Here is a 24,468-nt window from a genome sequence, read left to right as displayed (position 1 = left end):
TCTCTTTGGATGAGATGTTAATTTTCTCTCACTATTGAACATAAATTGCATGGTACTATTCTAAGAACCATGGTAGAATTCCCCTTAGCCTCATCTTTAACCCAACAGCCTTTGTATTCAATGGATAATCCTCTGCCATATCATCCCCTGCAATGTGATGCCACCATGAAACACATCTTCCCCTCCCCTTTCAACATTCCGAAGGGACCACTCCTACTGGTCTAACACCACCCCCACTTTCCTACAGCACCTATCCAAGAAAACCCAGGAGATGCAACATCTTCCCTTTTACCTCCTTCCTCCTCATCATTCAAAATCTCAGTCATTCCAAGGGAAACAGGGACTCACATGTACACTTTTCAATTTAGTATACCAGTTTCACTGCTGATAATGCAGTGGGGAGACCAAACACAGACCAGGTGAATCCTTTGCAGAACACCTCAGTGCAGTCACCCATTATTTTAATTCTCCACTTTGCTCCCATGCTGGCTTTTCTGTTCTCAGCCTCCTGCAGTGTTCCTACAAAGCTTTACACAAACCTCAGAAACAGCCTCATATCTTTCAATCAGGAACTTCACAGTCTTCTGAATGTAACAGAGTTTAACACTTTTAGATCATCACCTCTGCCTCACTTTTGCTTCCTTTTGGTTTGCTTGTTCATTTAATTCCCTCTTGTTTCTCTCTTTCTCTTTACCTTTTGACAGCAGTTATTCATGATCCTGCCATTCACACCTCCACTAGACATATGTTTTGTTTCCTTATGCATCCAATTACCACTCCCTTTGATAATTGGCTCCTTGTCATTTTACTCTTTCCTGCCACCACCACCGCCTCCTGCTTCCCCAAACTTTCACTTGCTGAAAACCTATTACATCTCTAAAGTTTCCCAGTTCTGATGAAAGGTCTGACCTGAAATGTTAACTCAGTTTCTCTCTTCACAGATGTGTCAGAGCTGCTGAATTATCACAGCATTTTCTCTTTATTTCAGATTTACAGCATTCTCAGCATGTTTCTGTTGCGAGAGAATCTTACTGCCCTTGAGGATAGAAAACCCACTTCCAAGTGTGTAAATTTAAAGATTTGTTCTGTGGCTGTGAGCATTTCATGATTGAATTCAGTGTCACTCTATGTAGGCTAAATGCTAGAGAGTTATTTGACCTGTTGGTTTTTCTTGTTGCCCAATCAGCATCTGGAGAGAGCAGACAGATGGTGTGCATCCTTAGTCCAAATCACAGCACATCAGGAACCATTTAACCAATTGTGACCATGCCAGCTCTTTGAAAGTGCCACCAAGTTCACCCTATTCCCCTGTGATTGCTGCCTGTAAACCCGAAATTGAACTGGATCAGAATGTTACAGCACTCAGTTCTCCAAAGCTGTGCCAGCTTTACTCCAGGAATTATTTCTCTCTTCCCTGCTTGTTTCCTTATGACTAAGAGAAATAAATGAGCTGCTTTACATTTCTGAACAAACACAAAGCAGGAAACAAAGAATAATAGAAATCAGGATTTCTAACAGAGCAAAGATCATAAACAGGCTCCCCCTTTGACTGCTTCTGATAATGAAACACTGAGAAAGTTGTAGGCCTGGAACTTTTGATTTTCAACTAGCACCTTCGGAGAGTTTAACTCAATGCCAGAGGTTCCCAATGTAATTACTGGCCAGCTGATAAAATTCCACAGAAACATTATTTGGAACAACTGCTGTCACCAGGCAAAGTGACCTAAAAGGGGTTTTACCTTGCCCAATGCCCAATGTGGCTGCCTCTTGTACCAGTGACACTGCTTGTGTCATATCTTTTCCGATGTTAGTAGAAAGTCCAGTATTAGCATTTCAAGTTTGTTTTTCCTGACCAATATTTATCACTCAACTAATGCCAAAAAGCAGAGCATCTTGTCATTGCCTCATCGCTGTTTGTAGGATCTTGCTTTCAGCAAATTGCTGCTGTGTTTCCTATTTTGCAACACTGACCTGCATTTCAACAAGTATTTAACTGGCTGTGAAACATTTATAATCCTCCCCCCTGCTCATTTGCTGGTGAAACCCTCATCTGTCCCTTTATATCTTTAGACTTGACTATTTCCATCATTTTCCTAACAAGGCTCTCAATGCATTCCCACCTCAGGCACAAACCCCTGACCCTAACAGAACTTTAGAGGCTTGATTGCCCCCATCATGATATCTGATCCCTAACACCCTCCCAAATACAAGATCACTAACCAACCTAACACCCCACACTCCCAAGAATCAATCCCCTCTGACCCCTCACTCTCCTGAGACTTAACTCCCAGCACATCCCCCCCCCGCCTCCTGCGCCCTAACCCACCTCCCCCCAGTGCACTCACCCGTCCCTTCTGATCTCCCCACCCCTCCACATCACAAAATCTTGCCCACTTATCTTATTGTTGCAAAGTTGGTGTTTGTAAATTAAAACAAAAAAAATGTAAAATGCTGAGAGTTATGAAATTGCATGGTCCCTTTAAAAATTAGTTTTTTTTCTAGTGTCTTAAAAAAAGAGGTGCAGATGCATGCAGTGCACAAACTGACGTGTTTTTATCGAGAGCCAGGCAGTGGTGCTGCCAAGACAACAGGCTGTTTTTGAATTTTGCCCAATCAGTTTAAACTAGGCACTTAGCTAACAGCAGCTTATTAGATGTAAATCTGATGTTTTGGTAACCTGAGAAGCAATCCTATTGTGGAGATGTTGGTATGTTATCAGGGGTATAAGAGCCAGCTCTCAGTTCCAGACAGAGAGCCAGTAACTGCTCTTTTGTCATAGCTATTGGCTTTTAGTTCAAAGCCTCACCTGAACAGAAAAGATACCAAAAGAAGCCAGACATTCCAGAAAGATAGAAGGTTCCAGAAGATAAAACTTGGTTGTATTTTGACTGATTAAATTTTTTTGTTATTAAGTGGGAATTGTATTTATCTAAACAGTGTTCTATTAGAATAGTGTTTTATTTGGTTTGTTAATAGTTTAATTAACCTGTTTACTATTAGTTAGGTAATTAAAATGTTACTTGTTGATTTTATAGAGTGTCTCGGGTAGTTATTTTAACTGCAAAAAGTTGCTGAAGAGTAGATTGTACTATTTCTCTCACACTTTTAACAGATTATAGAGGCAAGGTATTCCTCTTTGTGTGGTTTAGGTGTTAGCTCTCAGAGAGGGGATCAACCTCCCCTTTATAACACTTATCTTGTCCTGATCAAGGACCTTTAAACTCCACTGGAGCTTTAACTAATCTGCTTTAACTTACCTACTTTACAGCAGCTAGTACCATTTAAAAAGAAGAGGTGCGGCTTCCCTCCCTTTGACAGAATTGCACTCAATGTGAGAGACACGCTGCACTACCTAGATCTCACACGCTCCGAGTCTGAATGTTGGGCAAGACAAGATTTCAGATAAGAAACTGAGAGTGGAGTGCCAGTCCAATGCTGATTGCCACCCTGAGGAAGTTTATTCAATAAAATTAGTGTTAAATGCACATGCGTGTATCTCGTTAATGAGCTGGATTTGCAATGTAGTAAAAACTGGTCTACTCTCCTCGTTTGACAGTTAAGTTTTAAAATGAAATATAATGAGACTTTTGAAGGAAAGAAGGAATAGCATTTTAAAAGTACAAATCGTTATAAACTCAGTGACCAGCAAGTGGGGATGTTAAAAGAGATGATGATTCATACAGTGCTGGCTGAGACGAAGGTGGCCAGTATTTGTCAAGGGTTAAGGACAAAGCCAATAGTTTCTTTGTAATTCAGAACTCGGCTCTCTGCAAAGTCATTCTGTACTGAATTACAGAGCTGGTGCTGCACAAAATACAACTTAAAATAATCATAGGGAACATCACTGATTTACAAACACTGCAATTATATTCTTAGTCCCATTACCTGTATTCTGCCACACCTCCAACATGCTTCTTCATGGCTGTATCAGAACTCATTCCATAGAAGAGTTTCACCTTTTTACCATTCTTCTCTATGATTTCTCCAGCACACTGATCGTGTCCTGCAAACATCCCTCCTAGCATCACAAAGTCAGCTCCGGCCCCTGAAATGAAATGCAGGAGAGTCTGTAGCTTTTAATGCCAGTTCAGACCCTGGAATTTCCACCTGATAGCACTGTAGAAGCACCATCACCATAATGACTGCACGTCTCAGGAGAATTTAATAAATGTGGCTTCGCCAGTGCTGTCCACACACTGAGAGCAAAGTAAATTGAAATAAGTGGCTCTGCAGATTCCAAGCAGTCAAATTGTTAACCTTGTGTTGTTAAAAGTATACAAAACTAAACATGTCTGTGTCCTGGGATCCTGGCTGTTAACTGAATCCCCACAGCAATCATTTCATAAACCTAACAAATGTTCTTTCTAAAAAAAAATCATCTATTAATTTTTCTTAGTCTCTGGACATAATTCAAGATACGTTGATATCCCATATGTCTTTCTTCCCTCCCACTTCTGTTTCCTCAGCATCTGCCCCCACCAAACCGATACACTGGCTTTCACAGAGCCAGGTATATCTCCAGAAATTGTGCGCTTCCACTCTATGTAAAAGAAGTGAGTGAGCCTGCTAAGCTTAAGGATACTTTTTTAAAGCAATTAACTCGTTTTGTTTTGCAACTTGCTCTTAGTCATACTATAAATTGAATGATTTGTTTTATTTGCAAGGTCTACTGTAAAAGTGGATGATGCTGCTACATTGAATGCTCTTTCTTTTTACAGCAGCACACTCTAGTGGCAACCTTCAAATGTCAAATTCAAGAATTTTGCTTTCTATGGAATATCTATAAATTTGATATTTACAATTCTCTGTACCAATCAGTTTTGGACATCAATATTCTTATCCCACATGACTTTTGAAATGCAGCATTTTACATTGTCTCTGTTACGATTTTCAACATGTATAGCTCCTTTAACAAGCAAAACCTTCCAAGGCCCTTAACAAGAGCAAAATCAATTACAACATTGACACCGAAGACATATCAGCACAGATGATCATAAGCTTGGTCTTTTTTCCTATTTGTATATAGGATGTCAGCATCGCTAGCAAAGCCAGCATTTGTCACCCATTCCTAACTGCCTCTAGAAGGTAGTGAGCCATCTTCCTGAACTACCGCAGAGCATAAGTTGTAGGTACACCCTTTGCGACGTGGGGAAGGGAGTTCCAGGATTGTGATCCAGCAATGGTAAAGGAACGGCAAGGAAGTGTCAAAACTCTGCTGGCTGTATCTTAATGGGTTGGAAAGAAACTTGCAGATGGTGGTGTTTCCATCCACCTGCTGCCCTTTGAGGCAGTAGAGGTTACAGTTTGGAAGCTATCGAAGGAGCCTTGGTAAGTTGCTACAGTGCATCTTGCAGATGGTACACAATATGGCCACTCTGTCAGTGTTGGAGGGAAGAGGATGGAGTACTGAAAAAGCAGGCTGTCCTGTTCTGGATGGTGTTGAGTTTCATTAGAGCTGCAAATGGCGAGTATTCTATCATACTGCTGTCTCGTGCCTTGTAAATGATGGACAGGCTTTGGCAAGTCAAAGAGAAAGATTTAAGGAGAAGAGCGAGGTTTAAGGAAGGGAATTCCAGAGCTTAGGGCCTAAGCACCTGAAAGCGCATTCACCAATGGTGGAGTGATTAAAATCAAAGATGCAAAGAGATTTGGAGTAGTACAGAGATCATGGAGAAGTGTAGGGCTGGAGAAAGCTACATGAGATAGGGAAGGGTGAAACGCTGGATGGATTAAAGTTAAAATGAATTGTTATTGGACGGGAACTGTTGTAAGTCAATAGAATGGTGATTGTTGAACAAGACTTGGAGCAATTAAGATACAGGCAGCAGCATTTTGAATAAGCACATGTTTACATAGGGTGGAAAATGGCTAGTCAGGAAAGTATTGGAGCAGAGGTAGACTATACAGATCACTGAGCCTGCTCCATCATTCAATAGCATCCCTTGATTCCTTGAGAGACCAAAAGTCTATCTCAGCTTTAAATGTATTCAGTGATAGAGCATCCACAACCCTCTGAAGTAGAAAATTTCAAACATTCACATCCTTTTAGAGAAGGCATTTATGAGTCTAAAATCTGTAACTCTAAATTTCTCATCTCAGCCCTAAAGAATGGTTTATTATCCTGAGAATATATGTCTGTGTTTTCGATTCCCCAGCCACCAGTAACAATCTCATTGTTTACCATGCCATAATCTTGTATGATTCAAGGAGGTCACCTTTCATTCAACTAAACTCGAGAGAATACAGCCCAATGCACTCAGCATCTCATTATAGGCAGCACCTTCATCTCAGGGATCAACTGAGTGAACCTCCACTGTACAGCCATCAACACAGCATTTCCTTCCCTAAATAAGGAAGCCAAAACTATGCACAGTAGACCAAAACTGAAGCTGGTAGTCAAGTCTGGAGATAACAATGTCAGCAGTAGATGAGCTGAGCCATGATCCGAGTTGGGCAACGTTACAGAGGTATAAGTATGCAGTTTTGATGGACTGGACATGTAGTCAGAAGCTCATTTTACCTTTAACACCATGACCCTTAAGCTTTTATATATGCCATATTATCAGTTTTTTATTTTAAAATATAAATGTTTTCCCTGTTCTTTGTGCCTCTGTTTATGTTCTGTCAGTCTTCAGATATTAATGGACCCTATATTTCAAGCTCATCCTTGCCAGTTTTCACTTGAGGGATTTTAAGAGCCTGAAAGTTCCCAGCAAGCATTGCGATGGCCCAGAGAGTTGGGCATCAGCTGAAAAAACAGGTTTTGTGCTGGTTGCTGAACTGGTTCTGATGCTCCCAGTATTCAATACCATTGATTGAGTTCGCAACTCCATCTGCTGCTGAATAGAGTGTTGCAGTGATTTTAAAAGCCTACCAGGGGACAGGGGCATTAAGGTGACCTGGCCACTTCAGAACTTGCACAGCTGATAGACAGGACTTGTATAGAACGTTGGTTAGGCCACATTTAGAGTACTGCGTCCAGTTCTGGTTGCCTTACTACCGGAAGGACGTGGAGACTCTGGAGAGAGTGTAGAGGAGGTTTACCAGCATGTTGCCTGGTATGGAAGAACTGGGTTATGAGGAAAGAGTGAACAAATTGGGGCTGTTTTCCCTTGAAAGATGGCGACTGAGGGGGGATCTAACAGAGGTATATAAGCTTACGAAGGATATAGATAGAGTAAACAGAGGTAAGCTATTTCCTACGTTAGACACACAGTATGAGGGGCCACAGGCTTAAAGGTGAGGGGGGAGAGGTATAACATGGATATTAGAGGGAAATTTTTCACACAGAGGGTATTGGGGGTATGGAATGCTCTGCCAAGTAAGGTGGTGGAGGCAGGCACACTGGAGTTGTTTAAGAGTAACTTAGACAGGCACATGAGTGGGTTGGAGATGGGAGGATATAGGAGATTGTTTTAAATAAGGTTCATTAGCATTGGAATGTCCCTGGTAATGTAAAAGGATGTGATATGATAATGTTTTTTCTCTTTTCATTCACAGGTTTTAAGTCAGTCCGCCTTGTTGTCCAATGAGGGGCATACACGTGATGGGTCGTACTTGGGCTACTCTTGAATGTTCGAGAGTAGCCTAGTGCTTCATGTCGTTAGTGTGCGCTAAACTGGACCAGATGCTGGGCAACACGACAGCTCAGTGACTATCACTGTTTGCTGTGCAGAAACATGGATTTGGGCCAGTGTCTGTGGCAGTTTGCGCATTCTCCCCATGCTTGCGTGGGTTTTCTCCAGGTGCTCCAGTTTCCTCCCACACCCCAAAGATGTACTATTAGGCTGATTGGAAGTAATAAATTGTCCCTAAATTAGTTTCCCTCAATGTGGATTGCCATAAAAACAATAGATAAGGGGCATGGGTGAAGGGGGAGGGACTGGTAATGTTAAAATGGTGGTATGGGCTTGTTGGGCCGAAGGGCCTGTTTCCTGTGCTGTTTTTGTTCTTTTGAATGCAGGTGTTGATCAAGTTGTTGATCACCAGGCTGCCTGAAATCACCACATCAGGAATAATCTTCTGGTCTGTAGGGGCCACTAGACCCCCATCCCATTGGGGAGAGTGGTGAGTTTAACCCATTGTCCCCAGCCTCAGCCCAAGCAACCTCCAGGATCCTTGAGACCCTTTCTCTGCAGCCTGCCTGCGATAAGGAGGCAAATTGGCCACTGGACCTACCTACCCTGACATACCCCCCCTTCCCTGCTCAGGGCTCAAGATACCAGGCCAGGATTTCAGTGCCAGGAGGCAGTGCACTGTTGGCACTGCCAAGGCACACAGCCTGAGTGAGAGAGAAAGGGGAGCCTGACTCAAGGGTCTGAGGTATAGGGAGGTGTCATTGTGGTGTCTGAGGAGGAAGGAGGGCCTCTTGGAAGTCTGGGGGAGAAGGGGGTCTAAGTGCAGTAAGGTGGCACTGTGGTTCATACTGCTGTCTCTCAGCGTCAAGGACTCGGGTTCAATTCCGGCCTTGGGTGTATGGTTTGCATGTTCTCCCAGTATTTGCATGGGTTTCCTCCCATGGTACAAAGATGTGCAGGTTAGGTGGATTAGCTATGCTAAATGCATGGGGCGGGGATGGGGCCTGAGTAAGATGCTCTGTCAGAGAACCGGTGGGGCCAAATGGCCTCCTTGATGGGCCCAATGGCCTCCTTTTCCACTGTAGTGTTTCTAAGTGTGGTGTCTGAGAGAGAAGGGGGCCTTCATGGGAGGGAGAAAAAGGAGAGCTGAGTGGGAAGGGGAGCTGAGTGGGGGAGGTTGGGTGATCCTCGTGCCTGTATGATGGTGAGAGGATGCCCTTTTTGGTGAGAGGTTGGTAGTGCTCCCCTGGTTATGAGGCAGACGCCATTTAATTTTTTTTGTGGGGAGTGAGGCCTGACTCTGAACTTGGAGATTGACAAATAAGTACTCTGGAAAATATTTTCACTATGTCTTGTACTGAACATAAAATGTTGTTCTGTGGCTAGCAGCCTTACTTGCACATATAAGCTGTCAGGAATTCAAGAGCTGGTTATCTGGAATATGCACACACAAAGGTAGATGTAGGCAAAGATTCCTTGTGTGCTGGAAGCAGTGCCTGACTGTACTGGTCTATGATGTAGAGATGCCAGTGTTGGACTGGGGTAAGCACAGTAAGAAGTCTCAACACCAGGTTAAAGTCCAACAGGTTTACTTGATAGCACAAGCCGCAGGCTTTCAGAGCACTGCTCCTTCATGAGGTGCGTGGGAGTTCTGTTCACAAACAAGGCACGTAAAGACACAAACTCAATTTACAAAATAATGGTTGGCATGCGAGTCTTTACAGGCAATCAAGTCTTAAAAGTACAGACAACTATCCAGCCAGGACAGTTTGTGAGATTTGCAAGCCCAGGTAAATTGTGGGGGTTACATATACTGTGACATGAACCCAAGATCCCAGTTGAGGCCGTCCTCATGTATGCAGAACTTGGCTATCAGTTTCTGCTCAGCGATTCTACATTGTTGTGTAGGTCACGTGATCACATGGCCATAACACTACACAACCCTGCCACAGTAACCTCTGCAAGATGTGCCAGATCATCAACACGGATATCATCATCTCACATGAGAACACCATCTACCAGGTACATGGTACATACACTTGTGACTCAGCCAACGTTGTCTACCTGATATGGTGCAGGAAAGGATGTCCTGAGGCATGGTACAGTGGGGAGACCATACATGCTATGATAACGGATGAATGAACACCGCTCGACAATCATTAGGCAAGAGTGTTCTCTTTCAGTTGCGGAACACTTCAGCAGTTGTGGGCATTCAATCTCTGATCTTCGGGTAAGCATTCTCTAAGGTGGCCTTCACGACACACGACAATGCAGAATCGCTGAGAGGAACTGATAGCCAAGTTCTGCACATAAGGACGGCCTCAACCGGGAACTTGGGTTCGTGTCACAGTATATGTAACTCCCACGACTTGCCTGGGCTTCCAAAATCTCAGACTGTCCTGGCTGGAGACAATACACATCTCTTTAACCTGTGCTTAACACTCTCTCCACTCACTGTCTGTACCTTTATGACTTGATTACCTGTAAAGACTTGCATTCCAACCCATTATTTTGTTTGTGTCTTTATACGCCCTGTTTGTGAATAGCAGTCCCACTCACCTGATGAAGGAGCAGCACTCTGAAACGTTGTGGCTTTTGCAACCAAATAAACCTGTTGGACTTCTTGTGTTGTGAGACTTTACTGCACTAATCTATCCAGAATGGAGTTGAAATATGAAACTCACTACCACAGCCTTCTAATACTATCGAAGCACTCATCCGGACAGATGAAAGAATACTGAATTTTATACTGCATGAGAAAAGGGTGCAATTGATTGACTTTGTCAATCTAATTGCTTGAGGTGTTGGCATGAAGAATATGTCAGGGTACAATTGATCCTCACTTTTTTTAATTTTTTGAAAAAAAGCACAATGCCTGGACATAATCCTTTATCTGCAGAAGACAGGAGGTCCCGCGCATGAATATATTTAACTTCTAGCAAGCACAAGTGAATCACATTACAAGCCTAACTGATAATCTTATATTGGTTGTCAGTGTATTTCTTAGCACGTTTGTGATCGGAAAGCACTTGCTAAACAATCACTGAATCACACTTACTGTTAGACATTATATTCTGAGTTTTGTAAGCACAAGCTGGGTGACTACTGTCAGTAATCTGCCTGTTGTGAACAACCAAAGGGGTGTGCCATTTGATATGATCCAACCGCCAGCAATTGGGAAACACAGCTTAGATACCTGACGTCACACTGGAACTGAATTTCATATGCCACATTATTCACTTGTGTGGCACGATATCTTTTTTGACTTGAAGGCAAATTAGAAAACATTTGTTAGACATATACAATAAGCTCATTTACGGCATATATAATAGGATTCATCCTCGTGGTTCAGTACATCCATGTATGTATAGGCTGCCTAAGACACATAAATGAAGTCCCTTTAAATCCTATTTTATCAATGACTGGTCCTGCACAACATGAATTGGCCAAATGGTTCAGTGAATTGTTAAAATTAGTTATGAGTAGGTTTTGCATATAAATAGTGAAGGTTTCCTTCTCCTTTGCAAAGACTACACACTACCAGCATATTGATGATAATCTCATTTCCACATGCTCTTTGACATTGTGAGCCTATTCACTAACGTGCCACTCAAGGAAGCCACAGACATTTGTGACACATCATGGCAAACTAGATGAACCACCATTCTCTGAATTTGTATTAATTGAACTTAGCAACTCCTACAGTTGACTTTAATTTCAAAGACACCATGTATGCCCAAATAGACGTTGCTACCATGGTACGCCCTCTAGACCCAGCTCTTGCTAACTTTTTTTTGTTTACACGAGAAACATGTCTATGATAGAACGACTCCTAAGTTTCTACTTCTTGCATATTTCCAATACTTAAATGATACATTTGCTATATTTGAATTTCCTTACACACCTTAATACACTCCATGCTCAAGTTCATCTTTGAAATGGAGCAGTCACATTTTCTCCCTTTCCTCAATGTGCTGGTTGAGAAATTTACCAATGGGTCTTCGATTACAATCTACTTCAAGCCTACATTAATTAGCCAATATATGTATTGGGATTCCTACAGTTTCGGGGGCAATAATATCAGTTATCTCGTAAATAAGGCCAGAGCCATTTGCTCACCATGCAAGTTTGATGCTGAAACTGGGTGCATCAAATCTATTCAGTGGGATAATGAATCAGATCAGATCATTTGATCGCTGTATATTGTGCAAACACTTGAATGGGTTTAGGGTACCTTTTAGCTAGTAAAGTGCCCAGTCTGCCTCAGATTACCCTGGAAGGGTAAGGTATCTCAAAAGTTTGAGCTACAGGCGAAGGTAGCCATTTCATGCTGCTACAGGATGCTGTCATCCAGCTAAAAAATGTGCAATGTGGTATATGAATTTTGGTGCCAATGCACCTCAATGTATGACTGCTAGTATGAAGGAACACATCCCTTTGGCTGTTGCAATAACAACTAAACATGCTCACAAAATTCAGATCACAATGTCTAAGGTTAGAGATGATTCAGCGATTGGACAGCAGTTGCTAAACAATCCTGAGTGTGCTGAGAATTACACTAACAACCGATTTTAAAATTATCAGCTGGGCTAGCAATATAGCTCATTAATGCTCACTAGAAGCTTTATAGATTCTTACACCTCTGCAGGCAAGAGGAACACATCCAGGCTTTTTCTAAATATTAAACAAAAGTCTAGAGAACAATAGTTCCCTTTGTAATCTCATGGCAATGCCTTAACTGATTAATCAGCAGCCTTTTCTTATGCAGTATAAGTTGTTGCTCCCTTTGAAATTTGGCATGCCTACATCTGACCTGCTGAGTGCAAAATGATTCAACAACAACTTCCATTTTTCTACAATATTCAAGCCCTGTACTACTACTAAGCAAACATTTTAATAGACATTTAAGGAGAAATAAGGAGAATAATGTGAAGGGGAGAAGGAATAGAGTTCTACTGATGGTGTTAAATGAAGCATGATGCGAGGTACCTCGTGTGAAGGGTAAATAACAGAGCAGTTCAACTTTTTTTTGCTGTAACATTGTTATTCTATATAACACTCTTGTCTTATTTTCCCATTATTGGTACTAATTAACTGATAATTGCTCCCTGCCAAAATGTCAATGTGCATAGTAGATCCCTGTTATTCCTGATTATTCACTTACTGTTTAAAAAAAATACAACAAACAAAACAATTCTTAATACTCTGTGAAGATGAGAGAAGTTTATTTGAAAACTTACCAAAGGCTTTGGCAACATCACCTGGACAACTGCAGCCACCATCCTTCAGAGAGGGAGAAGCACATTAACAGGCAGGTCAGAATGAGCAATAATATCTGAACATCACTGAACTTGTAGAATAATTAGCTCCTCACAGGAAAGTCTGAAAGAAGCTTTTTGTTATAAGTGTAAATGCACACTATATTTTTCCAGAACTTTCAGTTCAGACTTCTTGGACAGAATGCTCCCAGCCCACCCGCAGGCGCTGTAAATCTGACAGGAGCCAAAAAGTCAGACACCCGTCAGAGTAGAATCGCTTTGCAATTCTCCCAATGTCAGGTTACTGGAGGGTTGAACATTCTGCTGGCAGGTGGCGCATTCATTTGAATGTCCGCCATTATCTTGTCAGGACTTCCAATCTTGTATCACACCAGTGGGAAAGCACGTCAGTGTCAAACCCAAATGCTAACGAGTGTAGTGCACAAGATGGTCCTCAGTTTGCCAGAGACTTCAAGCTGATTGCAACAAAGCCTTTTGGCCACATTGCTAAACTGCTCCTGATGGTCACCACTCTGACCAGTTCCTGCCTCCATCTCCATTCCAAGCTGATCTTCATGGACCCTCCTGTGTCACCGAGATAGAATCAGCTCAGTGCCTGGGATTGGGGAGTACAAAAATCTCTTTTCCCCTCTGCTGACACACACTAAAGTCTGGACAGCACTGTGCTATGGGAATCAAGCAGTCACCACAACAAAGATGTGAACTTTGGGGTTGGAAAGCAACATGAGGACTGAGGGTGGGGGAGGCCTGTCAAAAACAAGGATAGAGGCAATACTGAAGGAGGGCTGTGCAAGGTGGAGGTGGGAGCTCACGATAGCAGGGAAAAGGGCAAGAAGATGGATGAAGAAGACAAACAATGGAGGGTAGAGGGAAGACCGAGGGAGAGAAGCTGAACCTTGACATTTGTGATATACTTGTCCTCACTTGTCCCATCACCTTGACATTTGTGATATACACTCGTTTTCTGCTTTATCTTTCTCTCTATCTCTGGTTATGCAGATAGCTCTAGCTTTACTTGTCCTACCTTTCCCTCACATGGGAATGCACAGTGGGAGCCATTTTTTAGTTCTTTGCAGGATGTGGGCCTCACTGGCTAGGCCAATATTTGTTGTTTTCCTAATTGCCTCAAGAAAGAGGCAAATTTGCTTGATTTGGAGACAAAAATCATTTTCCACCCATTCATTTTAATGGATTTTAACTCAATCAATCTATTTATTTCTTGCACATAATTCTTTTATTCCCTGATTGGGAGCTCCTCAGCACAGATCCTGAAGGAAGAAATACTGGACACTCGGACAATAATTTTCCAAATTTCTCTAGGAGGGGAAGATTTGCCAGATGATTTAAAAGTGGCTAACATGACATTTCCTCCTCTTTAGCAGTAACAGATGAGTCAGGAAACGTAAGGTCAATTGTTGGTAATTAGCACAGTTGATGACACAGGATGAAATTATGGATCACTGAAATGTAATGAGAGAATCATGCAGTCAGTTGACATGCATTTCTAAAAGGCAGGTCATGCTAGACCAAGTTTACAGTTAGGTTCAGGAAATTTAGTGCAAGTGGTTTATATCGCTTTTCAAAATGCGCACATTAAATTCAGGCTGATGAGACTGAGGTGTTGCCCAACAGATCTTCAGCTGAGGAAGAATTCGGATGAGATAGAGTTTATGACCAAGTTAATGCACATAGAACTCAGAAAAATCTGACCATATGGATAAAGGGGTGATGGAAAAACAGTAAATCAAAAGGTACGGTAAAGGGAAACTTCTCAGAGTGGAAAGACATTTTGAGCGATATTTAATGTCAAATCCGCTCTTGTTTACTATATACATCTTATAATCTTAAATACATCTTCAATGGTAGGATTTGAAATAGAATAGGGGAGCCCCACAAGATATCTTGAGTGTGCGGATACAAAAATCACTAAAGGTGATAATGAAAGTAAACAAAGTCCCAACAATGACAACTAGAACAAATACCGAAATAAAGCTGAACTTGCACATGAACACAGACCACAGTTGGAGTATAGTGCATTGTTTTTGAGTTCCTGGTATAATCAGGATTTAAAAGCAATGAGAAAGATAAAGTGCAGATTCACTAGGATGTTGCCAGAGATGAGTGGTTACATTTATGAAGAAGATTTTGAGAAGTTATGGTTATTTTCACTAGAGTGATCTCCCCAAGGAGATCTTCAAGGTTAGAAAGAGTTACAATGCTGTAAACAGTGAGATATTGGGACTAAAATATTACAAGAATTCCACTGGTCTTCTCCCGAACTTTCAGAGAACCTGCAGAAATGATAGTTTCAGTAGTTTCGCTGCCAGCACTCCAGCAGGAGATCTGTGGCACCCCCCATGGAATTTCTGCACTATTGTTACCATCTTACAGGATAGATACAGATTGAAATTAAAAATGTGCTGAAAGGATGGTTAGATAGTGGCATCCCGTGCTGAAACAATGCCTGTAACTATTTTAAAAACACATGGGGTCTTAGGAATACAATGCATTGTGAGATCATTTCAAATCCTACTCCAGGATTTGGAGTACACAAGTCAAGTCTGAGACTCCAGTACAGTACTGAGGGCATGCTACACGTTTTGATGAGCTGCCTTTCAGGTAAAACATTAAGCCAAGGCTCTCAGGTGTGCATAAAAGATTCCACGTTACTATTTTGGAGACGAGTTCTCCCCAGTACCCTGGTCGATATTTATGACTCAATATCATCACAGAAAAAGATTATTCCATTCTGTTTGGGGGGGGGGGGGGGGGGGGGTTTGCTGTGCACAGAAATGTCCAGTGCTGATGAAAAGTGTGAAATAAAATTTCTTTCATCCCAGAAGTTTTAATTGTGGCAAAAGCAAATTCCAACTGGATTATACAGACCTTCAGTGATGAACAGCACAGAAGCTACTATCACTCAGTGGCATCTTGGCGCAAACAGCAAACAGTAGGGAAACATGTGTTACTCAACAGTCCCAAAATAATTCCTTAACTCTCTAATCGCAGTTGTGGTACAATAACTAGTGTGGATGGGAGTATAAAATTACAAAAAGACATTGAGAGAATTCAACAGAGCTAAACGTGAAGTAATCTATTTTGAGTCAAAGGGATTGAACTTGAGTATTATTTAAATTGTGAAAGGTTAGGAATAACGGAGGTCCACAGAGAATTTTAGGGTTCCATGTATACAGATCGCTAAAATGACAGATGCAAAATAAAAATCAAAGAGACACTATAACTAGAGGGTGAGAAAGTAAATGGAAGGATATTTGTTACTGCTGTACAAATTCCTGGTTGACCACATTTATAGTACTTTGAACAGTTCTGGGCACTAGAACTTCAAAAGAATATACTGATCTTGCAATGAGTGCAGTGGAGAATGTTAGCAGGGTTCCAAAGGTTAAGTCATGATATAGAATTACATAAACTAGGCATCTAATCCCCAGAACGTAGGATGTTAAGAGATGATTTGATTGAGATTTTAGGATTTTGAAAGGAATAAATCTACTGAAATTGACAAATCTTGACAAATCTACTGGAATTCTTTGAGGATGTAACCAATAGAGTTGATGAGGGGGAACCAGTGGATGTGGTTTATCTGGACTTTCAGAAGGTTTTTGACAAAGTCTCATATAAGAAATTAGCATGTAAAATTAAAGCACATGGGATTGGGGTAGTGTATTGAGATGGATAGAAAACTGGTTGGCAGGCCAAACAAAGAGTAGAAATAAACAAGTTTTTTTCCAAATGCAGGCAGAAACTAGTAGGGTACTGCAAGGAGGAGTGGTGGGACTCCAGCTATTCACTATCTATATTAATAATTTAGATGAGGGAACTAAACATAATAGCTCCAAATTCGCAGATGACACAAAACTGGGTAGGAGGGTGAGCTGTGAGGAGGATACAGAGATTCTTCAGTGTGATTTTGACAAGCTGAGTGAGTGGGCAAATGAATGGCAGGTACATTAATTTGGATAAATGTGAAGTTATCCACTTCGGTAGCAAAAATGGGAAGGCAGATAACTATCAGAATGGCCATTATTTAGGAGAAGGAAATGTGAAACAATACCTGGGTGTCCTTAAGATAAACATACATTTGTAGCAGACAGTAAAAGAGGCAAATGGCATACTGGCCTCCAAGGTGAGAAGATTCATGTATAGGAGCAGGGATGTCTTGATGCAATTATGTAACGCCTTGGTAAAACCACACCTGGAGTATTGTGTGCAGTGATGGTCTCCTTATCTCAGGAAGGAGTTTCTTGCTTTAGAGGGTGCAAAGAAGGTTTATCAGACTGATGCCTGGAATGGCAGAACCGACATATGAGAAAAGGTTGAGTCGGTCAGAATTGCATTTGCCGAAGTTCAGAATGATGAGGGGGGGATCTCATTGAAACCTGTAAAATTCTAAAAAGACAGAGTGGATGCAAGAAGGAAGTTCCCGATGGTGGGGATGTCCAGAACCAGGGGTCATAGCCTGGGGATACAGAGTAGACTGTTTAGGACTGAGATGAGGAGAAATTTCTTCACCCAGAGAGCTGTCAGCCTGTGGAATTCGCTACTACAGAAAGTAGTTGAGGTTAAAACATTATGTGTTTTCGAGAAGCAGTTAGATATGGCACTTGAGGTGAAGTGGATCAAAGGAGATAAGGGGGAAGCAGGATCAAGCTCTTGAGTTAGATGATCAACCATGTTTATAATGAATGGTGGAGCAGGCTCGAAGTACTGAATGGCCTCCTCCTCTTCCTATTTTATACATTTCTATGATAGAACAGATGTTAATATTTTTTCTGCTAGTCAGAGTTTAGGACAAAGGAACATAATCATAAAGTCAAAGCCAGATCATTCAAGAGGGAAGTTATAATACTTGTTCATGCAAAGGAACGTGGAATTCTCTCCCACAAAAATCACTGGATGCTAGCTTAATTAATAATTTTTAACCCAAGATCACCAGGGCCCAAGTCCATCCACCTTCAACTGCTTCATCAATGATCTTCCCTCTATTGTAAACTCAGAAGTGGGGGTGTTATTTGATAATTGCACAATATTCAGCATCATTTACAACTCCTCTGGTACTGCAGCAGGCTGTGTGCATATGCAGCAAGACCTGGACAACATTCAAGCCTGGGCTGATAAGCGGTAAGTAGCATTCCCACCACACAAGTGCCAGGAAAATACCATCTCCAGTAAGAAAAAAATCTAACCACCTCCCCTTGACATTCGCTGTCATTATCAGTGCTGAATCCCCAACATCCTAGGGGTTACCATTGACTAGAAACTGAACTGGACAAGCCATATACATACTGTAGCTACCAGAGCAGGTGGAGAAAACTGCACACATCTGTGACTTCCCACTGCCTGTCCACCATCTACAAGGTACAAGTCAGGAGTATTATGGAATACTCTCCATTTGCCTGGATGATCGCAGCTCCAACAATACTCAAGAAGCGCGATGCCGTCCAGGACAAAGCAGCTTACTTGATTGGCAGCCCATCCGTCACCTTCAACATTAACTCCCTCCACCACTGACACAGAGTGGCAGCACTGTGTGCCATCTACAGGCTACACTGTAGCAACTAAGAAAGCTTCCTTCAAGAGCACCTTCCCCCAAGAATGACGAGGGCAGCAGGTCCAAAGGAACACCACCACCTGCAAATTCCCTTCCAAATCACTCAACGTTCTGACTTAAAACTATGTCAAATTTCCTTTACTGTCAGTGAGTCAGAATTCTGGAACTCCCTCCATAATAGCACTGTGGATGTACCTACACCACATGAACTGGAACAGCTGAAGAAGGCAGCTCACCACCACTTTTGCAAGGACAATTAGGGATGGGCAGTAAATAGTGGCCTAGCCATGAAGCCCACATTCCATGAAAGAATAAAAAAATTTTTGCTAGTTAAGGGTACTAATGGACATGGAGCAAAGGCGAGTAGATAGGCTTATGATACAGATCAACATGATCTCAATGAATGGTAAAACTTGCTGGTGGGGCTGAACAATCCTATATTCCTAACAGCAAGAATGAAAAGCAACAGTATGGAAGGATAATCTATCAGGCACTGAGAAAAGATTTTAATGTCTTGGCTGTTTCATTTCTGAAACTCATCATGTTGTTCTCTACAAACTAAACTGTCCCAAACCACCTTCCGCATACTCCATGACACTATCATCAATGTTCTTTTGTTACGATCGTCATTATTCTGTACAATTAAATAAATGCACTGCACTGAATTACAGTTATTTTATGTATTGTGTTGTGTGTGATTATTGTCAGTGTTCTTTGCCATGGAATGTCTCCATTGTGCTGGTGCTTTCTTTGAAATGTATGGCATTCAATCTACTTCTAAGTGATTCAGCTAGTTCTAGATTATCTCCTGACATGCACTGTGATAGCCCCGTACTTAAGGCAACCACATCCAATCCTACTGTGGCTGTGAGATTCAGTTCACTTTTTGGTGCAACTTGTGCAAGGATGTGTGATGGATTAGGCATGAATCATAGAATTCCTGTAGTGCAGAAGGAGGCTATTTGGCCCATCATGCCTGCACCAACAACAATCCCACCCAGGCCCTATCCTTGTGACCCCACGTATGTACCCTGCCTGACACAATAAGAGGCTAACACGCATGTCTTTGGAACGTGGGAGGAAACCAAAACACTCAGAGGAAACCCACCAGACATGGGGAGACTGTGCAAACTCCACACAATCAGTCACCCAAGGCCAGAATTGAACCCAGGTCGTTGATGCTGTGAGGCAGCAGTGCTAACCTCTGGGCCACCATGTCTATGGTCTTACTTTGAGACACAGCCATGTGATTAATTACTAGACGTATGCTCTGATTCTGGTCATTTTTAGAGTACATTCACAAACTTGGTGCCTCATTATTGTCTATGTACAATATCCCAGTATATTGAAGCTGACCTAGATGACATTTATAAGATTGGAACTCAGGGCCTCAATAGCATCATGAGCTTTCCTTTGTTAATGCCTAACAATAACTCAAAAGATGCCACATGCGGCATCACAGCTGACAGCAGACAACCTTTCATCCACAATTGCACAGATCGATTAGTTGACCACTCCATGATCTTTGGTGCATCTTACAATGAATACAACTTTCTCCATTCTCCATATCCATCTGCACCCTCTGAGCAACATTGCCAATTAAGGTCAAAACAAAACCCATTTCACATCGGATCCTTAAGCCAGCAAACAGAAGAGACCATCATCGTATCAGGTCCAAAAGTAGCCAGTGCACCACCCAGTTCTCCCCAGTTTGTATTCTATATAATACAATACTTTAAGGCTATAACAAATGTGTGGTGATGTGCTTCAAGGCAGTGACACAGCTCAAACATCAAAGGAGCTTTATCTATGGGATTTATGTAATTATCTTATCACACCAACATATATGTTTCCTTGTGACACACTACTGTTTTTACTGTCTTTCCTGGAATATGATCAAGAGATTTAGATAATGACAAACTGCGCATCTTTCCCTCTTGCAGTCTATAATATAATCTTCACTACATTAGGTCTTGTAATTCATATCACATATTCTCTCTGTGTAATCAACAGTAATTATTAGTTATCTTATTGCTAATATAATGCATTCTAGTCTTTAGTTCAATCATCACAGTCTCTCTAGATGATAGAGTAGTTATGTAATCTAGGTTCTAAATACTAATGTTCATAAGTGAATCAAACAGGGAATAGCTTTAAATGTATGTAAAAATACCATTAACATTAATGCCATATATTCATTTGAATAATGTTCTGTTCATTAAGAGAATAAGTTACTTCCCTCACATTAATTGGCTGCAACTAATGATTAAGCGAATCACTTACAGAAATGATGTGTCCTTTAAGGCCATGGGCCGAGTCAGCACATTCAATCACTGCACTCAGCTGAGGGTAGCCAACTCCTGTTTTAATCCGAGTTGTGCATACGGAACCTAGGGAGGTTTAAAAAAATAGTTTAAACCAAGGAAGAATATATTGCCTTCTGACATTTCCAGAACATCGCAATGTACAATACAACCAGTGTTGTCATTGTCCTTAAGTGGGCAAAGGTAGAAGGCCATTGCACATAAGGATACATATATAGCAAATAAATATCAAGTCACTTAATCTGTTTTTGTGGTTTTGCTTGAGATGGGAATGTTGGCTAAGACCCTGAGAATTCATCACTTATGCTTATATAGTAATACCATGGCATCATTAGCATCCATTATCATTCAGTAGAAGGATTCTGATTTTAAACAAAATATATCTTCAACGATGCAATATGACTACACAGAAATGTCAATGAAGATTGTATTTTCTAGGCCTGGAATTGGGTTTGAACATACAACCTTCTGACTTTGTGGAGAAAGTACTCCTTAATGAGCCAATATTTGACAGAAGCAGGTGAAGCATGATGTATTAGGCCACCAGTTATTGCTCAGGCATAAACTGTAGAATAAGAGAATGGCTACAGCACACATTTTTTCCCCCAGTGTCCAAAAAGGCTTTCTATAATAACCACTCAGCTAGTCCCAGTTCTCCATCCTTTCCCAATAGCCCTGAAAATGTTTTCACTTCAGCTGCTTATCCAAAACCTATTTTCCTCCTGTTGTCATTGGTCCTTTTGTCAATCACCATAAATCAAGGTCCCTCTAATTCCTGACCCTTCTCCCATGGCAACAGTTTCTTTGATCTACTCCATCTGAACTCTCCTGATTTTGTAGGCTATCAAATCTCCTCTCAACCTCTCCCTTCTCAGGACAACAACCCTAGCTTCTCCACTCTATCCACATAACTGGAGTCCCTCAATCCTGGAACCACACAAACTTCTTTTCTGTATCCTCTCTGAAGCATATTATCAGCCCCACACCTTCTATTACCACCCTTTTACGATTCATATGTCTGCGGAAGTATTTTGGATTCCATTTTCTGTTAGCCTCTTCTCATACCCTCGCTTATTTCCTTTCTTATGGCTTCTCAACTTTCTCCAATCTGGTCTTCACTTGTATCATCTTGGCATCTATACCCTCCCTTCACTTCATATTACTTTCTCTCTCTTTCATCTTCCAGAGTTTTGCCTTCAGTTGTCCCCTCGTGGGTGTGTTCCTTGACTGTACACAAACAACTTAATCTTTAAAAAAGGAGCCCATTGTTCCATTACAATTTTGCCTGACAATCTTTCCTTCTAATTTACCTCTAATTGCATTAATTACCAGGTTCCTAATGCATTAATAATCAGCAGCCTATTGATTGAAAAAATCAAGGAATTATTAGTGAATAATCAGGACACCTTTATTTTAATCATCGATCTTACTGTTTCAATAATTAGAATTCTATTACATTAATGCAATTTGCATAAATAATTATGATTCCATAAGATTAATAAACAGGATATTATTACATTAATCAGATTCCACATACATTAATAATCCAGACACTTCTTCACGAATCAATGGCCTATTGCATTAATAATGTGGATCATGTTATATCAGAGTTCTATGACATTAATAACCAGGATCCAAGGTTACAGCATAACAGCCCTGTAACTTTATAATTCTGGTTATGATCCAACCATACCCCGCCCCATCCCTCCAATCTGTTGTCAATTCCTGTTGTCCCATCCCCACCTGATCAAGAATGAAAGTTCCTCCCTCCCCTGCTCAGCCACAAACTCTCCCTGCCCACACCACTCAACAACCTCCCAATTTTTCACTCAGGATTACACAGAGTCTGAGGCATTGAAATGGGGGTCGCACCATGAAAATGAATGGGCTGAGATAGGTTATTAACTTGCAAAGTCGAAGACACATTTTTTCTTTCTAGGATTGTCATTTATTATGCAAATTTGTTTGCTTATGTGTGTCATTGCGTGTGCGTTCTTGTGTGTACGTGGTGGATAACAGTTGATTGGTGCACATAAAGGGCATGATGAAGCATGCTTGGAGTAATATCTGCACTGAGCCAGTGATGTTGACACCAATGACTTCATTGTCTTTAGAAATACACAACCTCCACATTACCCAAGATTTGATGATGTGGTCTAAACACGGGTAGACAACACAGCAAAACATAGATAAAGTTCAATTTGTTTTTCTGTTAATGTAACAACAAAGAATGTGATCCAGTAAGATAATGAGTCAAGTGAAAAAATGTCTTTATTTGACAATAAAATTCTGCTCTTTCCATCCCCACTTGGTTCTGGCTTTAAGTAGACAGGCTGCTCGAGGGCAGAAAAGACTTCAATCATTCAGCAGCCGGTTTTCCTTCTTTTATTCCCTCTGGGGAAGCAGTCAGCCCACACCCACACACTTGGGTTTCTCTCCTACTGACAATGCCTATGATCTCATGAGAAAACAGGCCCAGGATATTTTTTCAGCTGCCACAGTATGTGTTACAATTAGATTAATGTACTGTGTTGCCAAGGCACCTGAAAAGCTTGCACTTTATACATTGGCAACAAGTTTTTTTCATTGTTTGTAGTTTGCCTTTAGTTTTTGGAGTGAGTCCAGAATTCAAGTACAAGTTAAAATCCTACCTCAATGATATACTAGCAACTTCTGAGAGAGGGCCATATGCACTGAACATTTCACAACTGATCCCTATCATCCAACATCCAAACAGAGCACTTTAGCGAAGGTTCATAGAACCCCTACAGTGCAGAAGGGGGCCATTCGGGCCATGAAGTCTGCACTGACCACAATCCCACCAAAGCCCTATCCCCGCAAATCTACGTATTTATCCTTCTAATCTCCTGATGCTAAGAGGCAATTTAGCATGGCAAATCCACCTAACCTGCACATCATTGGACTGTGGGAGGAAACTGGAGCACCTAGAGACGCAGACAAGGGGAGAATGTGCAAACTCCACACAGACAGTCACTTGAGGCTGAAGTTGAACCCGGATCCCTGGCACTGAGAGGCAGCAGCACTAACCTTTATGCCACCATGCCATCGTTGCTGGATAATGATCAGGTTGTTGTTTTCCTCTCCAGGCACTATGTCCAGTTGTACCAGTCCCAGCGAGATTCTTTAACTAGTACACGACTGGTAAATTACTGCAGCAGTATCCAATATTTTATCTTCATGAGCCACACTGATGCATATCATGGTGCCTTCGAGTGTAAACATTGATCTAGACTTTCCAACTGTGGTAGAAGTCGAACTTCTACCTATCCTGAAGATGGTCTCCCCTGCCATTGGTCATAAGATATGAGCAGTAACCATGGAGTCACATGCAGTATATGGCATTTCTGGCTTCTACTGGAAAAAACATACCAGTCTGGGGTCAAAGACTTCTGATGATATCTCATGGCTGCATTCAGTCAATATTCGCTGAGTTTCTTCTTGTCCTGATACCCTAAAGCTCCTCCACTAACCCTGAGATCTAACTTGCACCCAGGTTCCAATTGGGAAAATATGGAAAAATCAAGGCAGGCTACATTTCCCACAGCTGCAACAAATGCATGTACTCTAGCTAGATGTCCCCCACTCCTGAAAAAGAGAGGGAAGGTAAGCTAAGCACATCCCTAAATAGCTTTTCACCCTATATCTTATAGGAACAAATCAAACTGTTAGCGCCATGTTCCCATTAATTTATGTACATC

General features: G+C 41.5%; 1 protein-coding gene across 1 annotated transcript in view; it reads right to left on the bottom strand.

Annotated features, from left to right (window-relative positions):
• Nucleotides 1–24,468, bottom strand: part of LOC145353631 (GMP reductase 1) — a 66,153-nt gene that overhangs the window by 10,702 nt on the left and 30,983 nt on the right. Inside the window, exons 6-8 of the mRNA XM_080204403.1 lie at nt 20,709–20,815; nt 12,818–12,860; nt 3,886–4,045 (exon numbers count right to left, since the gene is read on the bottom strand). Of these exons, the coding sequence (XP_080060529.1) occupies nt 3,886–4,045; nt 12,818–12,860; nt 20,709–20,815 (310 nt within the window). The remainder of the gene's footprint in view (nt 1–3,885; nt 4,046–12,817; nt 12,861–20,708; nt 20,816–24,468) is intronic.

The sequence above is a fragment of the Carcharhinus amblyrhynchos genome, chromosome 2 (assembly GCF_965287045.1).
Source record: "Carcharhinus amblyrhynchos chromosome 2, sCarAmb.v2.hapA, whole genome shotgun sequence".
Lineage (NCBI taxonomy): Eukaryota > Metazoa > Chordata > Chondrichthyes > Carcharhiniformes > Carcharhinidae > Carcharhinus > Carcharhinus amblyrhynchos.
This window is presented reverse-complemented; position numbering and strand designations above follow the sequence as displayed.